Here is a 10,529-nt window from a genome sequence, read left to right as displayed (position 1 = left end):
CACCATTACTTCTACCACCTTCCTTGGTCAAAGCAACTTACATAAAGACCAAGAGGATAGAGAAGGAGTCTACATCCAAGTCTGTGGCAAGGGTGTGAGTGCAAGAAAGAGTACAGTATTAAGGAGAATTCAATGAAGCATGAACAGCTAAATAATGTTTCCAAAGTCTTATCCATTGTAACACTTATGAATTGAATTTGGGTTAATAAAGAAGAAAATGCAACAGTGGCTTAAAAAGATGGAGGCTTATTTTCTCTGATATTACAGAAGTGTGGAAGCACTGTAATATTCAGAGGAATTCAGACTCCTTTAAAATTTTTTGTCTCCATTCTTAAGTGTGACCCCCATCTTCATGTTCACAAAAAACACTGCTGGATGGAAAGCCAAGACATTGTGGCAAAAAAGTGTACTACATGAAGGATCTCTGTGAGAGAGACCCCAGTGGACAGAAGTGGCCATTAGAGAAGGATGTACTTTTAAACGCTGAAGGGAGGAGAAAACTTCCACTTTGCTTATAGCCTTGTATGAATACTGACAGAGTTTATGGATTCAAAAGGCTTCTATAGGCCTGGCAGGTTATGTCAAGAGCCTAGGGTGATCACTGACATCATACATAGGAGTGTTAATTGTTAAATTAACAACAGGAGTCACTGCGCACTTACTCCCCATGCAGGACCTCTGTGCTCAATGCGTTGTATTATGAGAGTTAACTGTAAAACTTGTTCTCAAGCAGTTTGTGTGTGGGCAAACTGTTGAAATCTTCACTTAGTATAGAGTTGGTCTTCTGTGTATAAAGTTAATTGAAAATGAAGCTTAATGGAGGATGGGACTGGAATTAAGAGAGGGAGAAGGAGGGGGGGTGGGAGGGCAGGTATGGTAGGAAGAATCACTATATTCCTCAAGTTGTAGTTATGAAATTTGTACTTATTAAATAAAATGTTTCTTTGGGGAAAAAATGCTGCTGGAGCATGAGCCAGAACCTTCTCATCTCAAGTAGAAAGAAAAGGAGAGGAAACAGATAAAATAACACAGCCTTCCCTGATGTCCCTTTGAACTACACAACACACACCACGGGCCATGTCACTGACCACTCCTTCTGAAGAGGGCCTTGAGAAATCTTTGTTTCTTCCCCAAAAAAGAGAAAACTGTCATTCCCAACACTGAATTAATAACGAAGAAGAAAATAAATACTAAGTAGGCAATTACCAGTATCAGACACACCGAGGAAGCGTTTGTGTCAAGATGTTCACTAGTTTAAAATTATTGTTCTATAGTGCACTAGTTAGTTAATATCCTTGTTTAAGAAGTAGTGTGTTTGATAAACTTAACCACTGAGGTGTAGTGAACGCGACTTTCTCTTTCTGGGATTCCGGTTTTTGTCTTCGCTGATTTTAGTTACAGGCGTCCATCCTGTGGGAAAAGGCTCTCAAGGTAAGGGCGCCAGTCAGGGCTCCCCGCCCCGCCCCGCCCCGCCCCGGCCTCGCCCCCTCCCGTCCCGGGCGTTCGGTCTCCATGGTTACGCGACCGACGCCGAGAGAGCCCAGCTGCCCTGGGCGCTGCGGCCAGGGCTCTGGGGCAGCAAGGAGCAGACACGGCTCTTGCTCTCGATCCGGCCAACGTCCGCGCCTGTGAATCGCAGGTGTAACCCACGAGGAGAGGCCGGGCCGCTAGAGGACCAGGCCGCTGCTGGGAGGAAACAACGGTCAGTTCCGGCCGGAGACTCCCAGGCCCACAGGTTAGACTCCCTGCGCCAGGGACCTGAGCCTGCCAGGGTCTCTTGGGCGCCGATCTCACTCCCAGCCATCAGAACTGCGGAGGCTTAGTAATGGGATAGTGAGGTCGGGGAAGCAGTGAGGGGCGGCCTTCGCGGCCCAAGCCCGCGGCGGCCCTACGGCGCGGCCCGGCAGACTGAGCGAGACATGGCGGTGACCAATAGCCTTGTTCCAACCTAGCCTTAGCGGCGCGCTGTAGAACTCGTCTAGTCCTCCCAAAGCCTCTGGGATGAGGTCGGGAAAGCATCCGTGGTTTTCAGATTCGGTCACTGCTTCAGAGAAGGGAAGCCACAGCTTGACCAGGGGCGGCTCCCGGTGGAATCCAGGCCCTGATTTTACTGGACACGATGCCAACGGCTAACCTACCTACTCACCTGAACCCCAATAGTTCTGAGAGTTATATCTAGTATCACCTTTGTTAAGCTCCTCTCTCTCAGCTCAGTTACTCAGGAGAAGCAGGAAACTCGATTAAAACCTACCAGTTTCCCTACTTTATAATAGATGGAGTTACTAACCAAGAATTTATTTTTACCCATGATGCATAACCCTCACAATGTGTTTTGGTGTGTTGGTTTTATTATTATTTTTTTTTATCAAGAGTCTGAACTCGAACTAGGATGTTCAGAAAAGGGAATTTAAGTTATCTGAGCAAGAATTGCTTTCCAAGAGTCTCTTAGTTATGAAAGGTCGTTTAGTGAATGTGATGGGATAAGCACTTCTTTCAAGCTCTGTTCCACACCTACCCAGATGGGAGAGGAGGGTTCTCATTAATTCTAGCCCCCTCCATCCTGTTTAGTCTTATTTTTTAATTTAAAAATAATTCACAATATACTCTTAAATCTGCTTTTTTGGTGACCACCATTGCTTCAGTAAAGGGGAAATGTTTCAGTCATTTGAAGTCCTACTTGCTTTTTCTGTCATCAAAAAAGTCATTCATTTTTAAAAAGAAACTAATGAGAAACTGGAAGGGTTTAATGCTAGTAATTAATTTTTTCAAAGATGTATTTATTTATTTGAAAGTCAGAGTTACAGAGAGGCAGAGGCAGAGAGAGAGGTCTTCCATCTGCTGGTTCACTCCCCAGATGACTGCAACAGCAGGAACTGTGCCTATCCACAGCCAGGAGCCAGGAACTTCTTCCTGGTCTCCCATGCCATCTTCTACTGCTTTCCCAGGCCATAGCAGAGAGCTGAATCAGCAGTGGAACAGTCGGGACTCAAACAGGTGCCCATAAGGGATGCCGGTACTGCAGATGGGGGATTTAACCCACTGAGCCACAGCACTGGCCCTGCTAGTAATAAAATTTAATGTTAATAGATAATTTATGACTCTTTACAAATATAATAGTGAAGAAATGTAAAGAGGAAAAATAACAGATTAAAATGCTAATCCTTGTTTTATTTAGCCAGGATGCCTCCCACTCAAGCCGAAAGTGTCATAAAGAGTATCATAAGGGAAATAGGACAAGAATGTGCAGCTCACGGAGAGGTGGTTTCTGAAACTCTGGTGGCTTTTATGGTAAGAGTGACTATTTTTGTGAGTTACTGCTTTACTAAAAGAATTTGTTCTAATGTGATTCCCGTTTTCCTCTTAACATTTTGTCAAGCTTTTCTAGATGTTTGCCAATTGAAAACATTCTGAGATCTTCAAAAAATTAAAAAAAAATTTTCTTAAAGTTTATAAAGTTTTGTCAGTTTTGGATTAATAGACTGGTTCAGAAGATTTGATGAGTTTGGAAACATTAATGTTCTGAGTAGGTATTTTTAGAACATGTATTGCTTATTTATTTGAGAGACAGAGAGACAGAGAGAGAAACCTCCCATCTGCTAGTTAACTTCCCAAATGCCTGCAATGGCTGGGGCTGGGCTGGGCTGAAGTTGGGAGCTGGGAACTCAACCTAGGTCTCCCATATAGGTGGCAGTGACCCAGTTACTCAAGGCATCACCTGCTACCTCCCAGTCTGTGTTGGCAGGAAACTGGGTTTGGGAGCCAGAGCTGGAAATTAAAGCCAGACACCCTGATGTAGGGTATGGGCATCCCAGCCAACATCTTACCTGCTAGAGCAAATGTCTGTCTGCCCCTTAACGTGTGCTTTTGTTTTCTGTTGTTAAAATTACTCATTGCTGTAGTTCCTCTGTTCTTACATTTGGTTAACACAGACAATAAAAATATGGTAAATATGCCATAATTTCCCAATCTGAAATCTAGCCATTGCATTCAAGCTTTGTTCCCAATTTTTCTTTTTTTCCTTCTTTTTTTTGTTTAAATTTTTTAAAAAGAGTTATTTATTTAAAAGGCAGAGTTACAGAGGGAGAGGGAGAGACAGAGAGATCTTCCACCTGCTGGTTCACTCCCCAAATGGCCACAGCAGCCAGAGCTGGGTTTCTCTGAAGCCAGGAGGCAGGAGCTTCTTCAGGAGTTTCTCACATTGGGTGCAAGAGCCCAAGCACCTGCTCTGTCTTCTGCCATTTTTCCTAGGCGTTTTAGCAGTGAGCTGGATCAGAAGTGGAGTACCTGGGACTGGGTCCTATGCCAATATGGGATGCTGGCGCTGCAGGCAGTAGGTTTACCTGCTGCACCACAGCACCAGCCCCTATTTTTAAAAATATTTATTTTGTTTATTTGAAAGGCAGAGTTGCAGAGATAGAGAGAGGGAGAGAAACTCCCCAAAAGACCCCAACGGCCAGGGCTGGGCCAGGCCAAAACCAGGAGCCAGAAGCTTCATCTGGATCTCCCACTTGGGTGGCAGGGACCCAAATATGTGAGCCATCCTCTGCTGCTTTCTCAAGGAGCATTAGCAGGGAACTAGATTGGAAGTTGATCAGTGCTCCTATGGGATGCTGGCCTTGCAGGCGGCAGCTTTACCCTCTATGCCACAACACCAGCCCCTTTTTCTTCTTTTTAAAAAGAATTATTTTTTATGACTTTGAGAGACAGAGTGACAGAAAGAGGGAGATTTTCCATCTGCTGATTCACTCCCTAGATGGCTGCAAGACAATGGGATGCCAGCATTGGCAGGTGGCATCTTAACCCGCCTGGCCATAGTGCTGCCTCCCACCCTGTCTTATTTTTCTAACATTATATTCAGGTTTGATGTTCCTTACTTTCTTCAACCTCTAAGGAAGATACTGATGAGTTGGGTAATAAAAAGAAAATAGCTGAACAAACTACCCCAGAATGGAAACATATTAAGCTGATTTCATAATAATATTAAATAAAATTGATTAATGAACTGCTTTCCTATTCTCAGGTGAAAGCTGTCGTCCTGGATCCAAGTAATGGCTTTAACGTGGATAGAACTCTTACAAAAAGTGATGTTCAGAAACTTGTTAAGGTGATTATACATCAGACCTTAATTTTGGAATTATTCTCAATTCTAAATACAGTATTTGTGTTAACCATTATTGCCCTCAGCTGCATGTATACAAACAATTGACAGATTTATTTTCCTCATCATACAAAATCTGGAGATAATTGACTATTCTTTCTGCTTCCTGGGCCACCACTGATAGCATATGACTTTCATTCCGTGGTCTATCTCTGGACAAAAGAAAGGGGAATAGAAAAAGGCAAAGTACATGTGCCAATTGGGTGTGTTGTTTTCCATCCAAAAAATTTTAGTTTTACAGAATCCTTACATTTTTTGACTGGAATGATATTATACATGACCTTGGAACATTAACTTCTTTTTCTTAGATAAACAAATCTTTGCCCCAACCCATATTGGGTCCCTGTTAGCAAGGTAAGAAGACAATAGGTATCATGCAGGTAGCCATGTCTGCCACTGTATTTTAGTGCTACCTTGTTATTAATCTGTTTTATTGGGAATGTTATTAGCTGGTTTGTTATATAGCTGTGATACAAAGGTAAATAGCAATAAACTATATATATGTATACAAACACACACACACACACACACACACACGCAACCATATTAAGATGTATTTAGTTGATTCAATGTAACATTTTAATTCTAAAAGAAAAATTGAAACCAAAGAAATAATACCCTACTTTCAACTAGAAAACCGGTTTTAAGAACTAAGAAGGCAAGAACTTTAGACATCATTAATGTCCATGTATTTTAAGTTTGACCCACTGAATTCAGTTGCTCAATCTGTATTTCCTCAAAATCCAACGTTATTTTTTCTCCTGAGTATAATGAATTTAGTTTCCTCTCTCACATAAAGGACTTGAAGCAAGTTCTCCCAAACTTTGAATGAACATTTTCTGGGATCATGGAAAAGGCAGGGAAAAAGGTTGTCATCTCATCTTGTCTCACAACTAGCAGCTCATGTAGTGTGGAACAGGCCTGTGTGCAGTTACCACAGGGGACTGGAAGAGTTTTAGAAGCCTGGAGCTGGGAATATGTCATCAGGATGATTTTGCACTGGCGATTCCATGATATCACAGGACAGCCTGGAACTGTGTCTTTCTAGGTTGGTTCTAAATGGGTTTTAAAGCCTGTTCATAGCAATATGAGGAATGACTGATAGCCATTTTACCAGAAAACCATGGAAGAGAATATAGGAAGGGCGAAAGCAAGTTTTTCTCCATTTCATGGCCTAATAATTCCACCACCACCCCCAACTCAACGAAGTTGTAAGGAATGAAACTCAATATACTTTTAATATGACAGATACATAAACTATCGATGTACAGTTGCATGCTGTAAAATGATGTTTTGCTCAGTGATGGAGTGTGTGTACTATGTGTACACAGTGGCTGTGCTGTATAGGTGTGTGGTACATCCCAGTTTGTGTGAGTACTCTGTGGTATCCATACAGTGAGGAAATATACCAACCATGCATCTGTGGAAACAGGTTCCCATTATTAAGAAATGCATGATTGTACATGATAATTTAGGTGACAAAATTGTTTTCTTTTTCTCTCAATTAAAAATCATGTCAGGACAGGCATTGTGGTACATTGGCTGCTGCTTGAGATACCGGCATCCCTTATCAGATTGTGGGCTCAAGTCCTGGCTGCTTCACTTTTTTTTTTTTTTTAAGATTTATTTATTTATTTGAAATGCAGAGTTACAGAGAGGCAGAAACAGAGAGAGAGAATCTTCCATCTGCTGATTCACCCCCCAGATGGCCGCAATGGCTGGAGCTGCGCTAATCCGAAGCCAGGAGCTTCTTCCGGGTCTTCCACGTGGATGCAGGGGCCCAAGGACTTGAGCCATCTTCTACTGCTTTCCAAGGCCATAGAAGAGAGATGGATCAGAAGTGGAGCAGCCAGGACTTGACCCAGCTCTCATAAGGGATGCCGGCACTGCAGGTGGCGGCTTCACCTGCTACACCACAGCACTGCCCCATCCTTCACTTCTAATCTAGTGCTAATGTGTCTGGGAAAGGCGGTAGATGATGGCTAAAGTACCTGGGTCCCTGCCACCCACAGGAGGGACCCAGATGTACTTCCTGGCTCTTTACTTTGGCCTGGCCCAGCCCTGGCTGTTGTGGCCATCTGGGGAGTGAACCAGCAGATGGAAGATCTCTCTCTATTATTCCGCCTGTCAGGTGGATGAAAATAAATAAATGTCAAAATCATATGGATGGTGCAGTGGAGGATGGCCCAAGTCCTTGGTTCCTGCACCCCATGGGAGACCAGGATAAGTACCTGGCTCCTGCCGTCGGATCAGCGCGGTGCGCTGGCCGCAGCGTGCCAGCCACGGCGGCCATTGGAGGGTGAACCAACGGCAAAAGGAAGACCTTTCTCTCTGTGTCTCTCTCTCTCACGGTCCACTCTGCCTGTCAAAAAAATAAAAAAATAAATAAAATAAATCATATGGATGAGCTAATATTTTATTTGTGAAGTCTGCCTTTAGAAGAGCACTTCTCTATTTGGATGGATCCAAGTGCCTAGGCGTCCATACAGAGAGTATCCAGTCCTTAGTCCTGAATTCCCCCTTCCCTCCTCCCAAGAAAACGGGGTTGGTGCTCAGGAAGATGGGTTGAGAGTGGAGCTGCCCTGTCCCTGCCAGCTGCAGTATGTGAGCCTAAAGGGTGGGAAGGAAAGGGAGTGGGAGAGTGAAGAGGGAAGTGGAGCGAAGAAAAGGGGGGGAAATCAAATTGATCATCCAAATCCAAAGAGGCAAAGCAGAGAAGGCAGAAGAGCCATCTAAGGGGTGTGAAATAGGAGAAAACAAACCCAAAGAGGAGATTGGGAAACATAATGTAGAGCCAGAGAGATTTTGTAAGGAGAGGACAGGAGGGGAGCTACACCCAGTTTTTATAAAATGAATGTGGCCTCCCACCTCAGCAAAGATGGATGTCAAGTTCATAAACTATCAGTGTTTGTTGTTCAGGCTCAAATAATTGGCAGTTAGAAACTTCTAGAGTTCCAGGCTGGAGTATAAGCTTCATGGAATATTGACCCAGATCTAGGCTGCTCAGGTGAACCAAATCAGGCTTTTTTTTTTTTTTTTTTTTTTTTTTTTTTTTTTTTTTTTGCATTCAAATAAACCATTAGCCACCTGGGTATCAGTTAGCTCAAGGGAAATAACTTAACCCTTACTGGTTGGGTACACTACAAACCCTAAAGTTTTCAAGGAGAAAAATATTAAAAAGAGTTTGTTGGTGGATAAATATCAGGATCCATTGCTTTGATCTTTCCCTTATTTTGAAAATAACTTTAGGAAAGACTTCAGTATTTCAGAAAATGCAACTGGAATTATTCATGGGCTATTCTTTTCTAGCTTTGTATGGCTCGGCTATTGGATACCAAGAACCCATCCCTGGACACCATTAAGATGCAAGTCTACTTTGATATAAATTATACAAGTCGAGGTAACATACCTACTCATTTTTATGCTTTTAAAAAGTTTAAAAATTCCATAATATATTTCAACTAAGAAAGGCTTCATTTGGTTGACAATAATTTAATGAGGTTAACAGTTTAATATTTTTGTTAATCTTTTGAAATGTTTTTCTACTCTGAAGATTACAAATTCATGAAAATGGAATTTAAAAAATAAGAGTTTATTTTGGTGCAGAAATTTTTCAAATTCATCCATGCTTGTTTATTAGTATGCATTTCCATGAAATTTTTGAAGACCCCTTGTGTGTTTGTGATAGTGTGTGTGTGTGTGTGTGTGTGTGTGTTGTAGAATGGTCTCTATTTCCTTCTTAATTGGGAGGTTTTAGCCCTTTCTGATATTCACTGTTTGGATTGCCTGAGTCTTTTTGTGTCTTGAAGTCTTACTCTATTTAATCACAGTAATAAATCTTTCTAACTGGATTTTATCTTGAGTTTACTTGCTGATCACTGTTTTTATTTCATTATTACACCTTAAGAAAGTATTTCTTTTCATGCTGTAGAATTGCCATATCCAAGCCAGTTCCTCTCTGTTCCTTCTATGAGAATTATAAATATAAATTATAAATATCAATATAAAATATAAATTATAATTTATATGCTTAATTAATTATTTATAATAAATATCAATATATAAATGTATGGAACATTGTCATTTTCCAATTTTAGAGGAATTTCTTCAAGAACATCACCGGGTCCTAGAATCTAGATTAGGCTCTGTTTGCAGAGAAATCACAGACAACAGAGCATGTGCTAGGGAAGAATTGGAAAGCCTCTACCGAAAGATTGTCAGCTATGTGTTACTACGCTCTGGGCTTGGATCCCCCACAGATATCAAGATCGTCAGAGAGGCAACAGGTAAAACAATATAAACAATTCTCAGCCGGTGTAAGGGAATTCACACAGGGGAACAATCTTGTATGGCAGAGACCGGCTGTATGCTCTTCAGATTTTACTCTCTTCTCTTGGCTACACAACCTATATCTTCAGCCTTCCCTCATTAGGGAAGGGAACATCTAACAGAACTCTGCTTTCAGATATGAATTTTAGGAACAAATAAATATTCAGTTCATAACATGCCCCACCAAATATATAAACAACTGCTTTTCCATAAGTGAAAATATCTGATCAGTGTGATTTATAAAATATGTTAACCTAGGAGTATGAAAGATTGAAGTTCTGGAGTAGTTGTTTAGCATTTTTTTTTTTTTAAGACTTATTTATTTTCTTGAAAGGCAGAGTTACAGAGAGAGAGAGAGAGAGATCTGCCATCTGCTGTTTCACTCCCTAAATGGCCACAATGGCTAGGGCTGGGTCAGGCTGAAGTCAGAACCTGAAACTCTACATGGGTCTCCCATGAAGGTGGCAGCAGCCCAAGTACTTGGGCCATCTTTTGCAGCTTTCCCAGGCAATTAACAGGAGGCTGAATGTGGAGCATCTAGGGCTCAAACTGGTACCCTTATGGGATGCTGGCATTGCAGGCAGCAGCTTAACCTGGACTGGCATTTATGACACCCTCATCCCACATTGGAGTGCTGGGTTTGAGGGATGGCCCCATCTCCTGACTCCAGCTCTGTGATATTGCAGACCCTGGGAAGCAGCTTCAGGGTCTCAAATAATCAGGTTCCTGCTGCCCATGTGAAAAACCTAGATTGAGTTTCCAGCGTCTGATTTTGGCCCGGGCCTAAGCCCCTCATCATTGTGAGCATTTGAGGAGTGAACCAGCAGATGGATGGGTACCCTATTTGTCTCTGTCTCTTTTAATATTAAAAAAAATTAAAAAATCAGCAGAAATAAAAGGTTAAAACTGACTAGATCCCTTCTGCATTCTGTATCAGTTCTGAAACCGGAGTGGCACCTCTGGGAAGTGAAATGTTGTTGACACAGAACTGCAGCTGTTAAGCCTCATTGAGAAATAAATCCTGGTAGCATGAGTGAGGGTA

At 42.1% G+C, this 10,529-nt stretch overlaps 1 protein-coding gene across 5 annotated transcripts in view; it reads left to right on the top strand.

The window, feature by feature from the left end:
- Positions 1-1,507: 1,507 nt before the first annotated feature.
- CFAP206 (cilia and flagella associated protein 206) overlaps positions 1,508-10,529 on the top strand; it is a 53,622-nt gene continuing 44,600 nt past the window's right edge. For 2 of the 5 annotated variants that reach the window (XM_008263189.4, XM_008263186.4), the window contains exons 1-5: positions 1,596-1,735; positions 3,176-3,288; positions 5,021-5,104; positions 8,468-8,558; positions 9,256-9,444. In XM_008263189.4, the coding sequence (XP_008261411.2) occupies positions 3,181-3,288; positions 5,021-5,104; positions 8,468-8,558; positions 9,256-9,444 (472 nt within the window). In that variant the 5' untranslated portion in view covers positions 1,596-1,735; positions 3,176-3,180. Of the gene's footprint in view, positions 1,736-3,175; positions 3,289-5,020; positions 5,105-8,467; positions 8,559-9,255; positions 9,445-10,529 lie in introns of all 5 variants that reach the window. The other 3 variants (XM_008263187.4, XM_008263188.4, XM_002714565.5) reach the window with 3 other exon arrangements.

This window comes from Oryctolagus cuniculus, chromosome 5 (genome assembly GCF_964237555.1).
Source record: "Oryctolagus cuniculus chromosome 5, mOryCun1.1, whole genome shotgun sequence".
NCBI lineage: Eukaryota > Metazoa > Chordata > Mammalia > Lagomorpha > Leporidae > Oryctolagus > Oryctolagus cuniculus.
The sequence above is the reverse complement of the archived record's forward strand: the minus strand, read 5'-3'. Positions and strand labels throughout refer to the sequence as shown.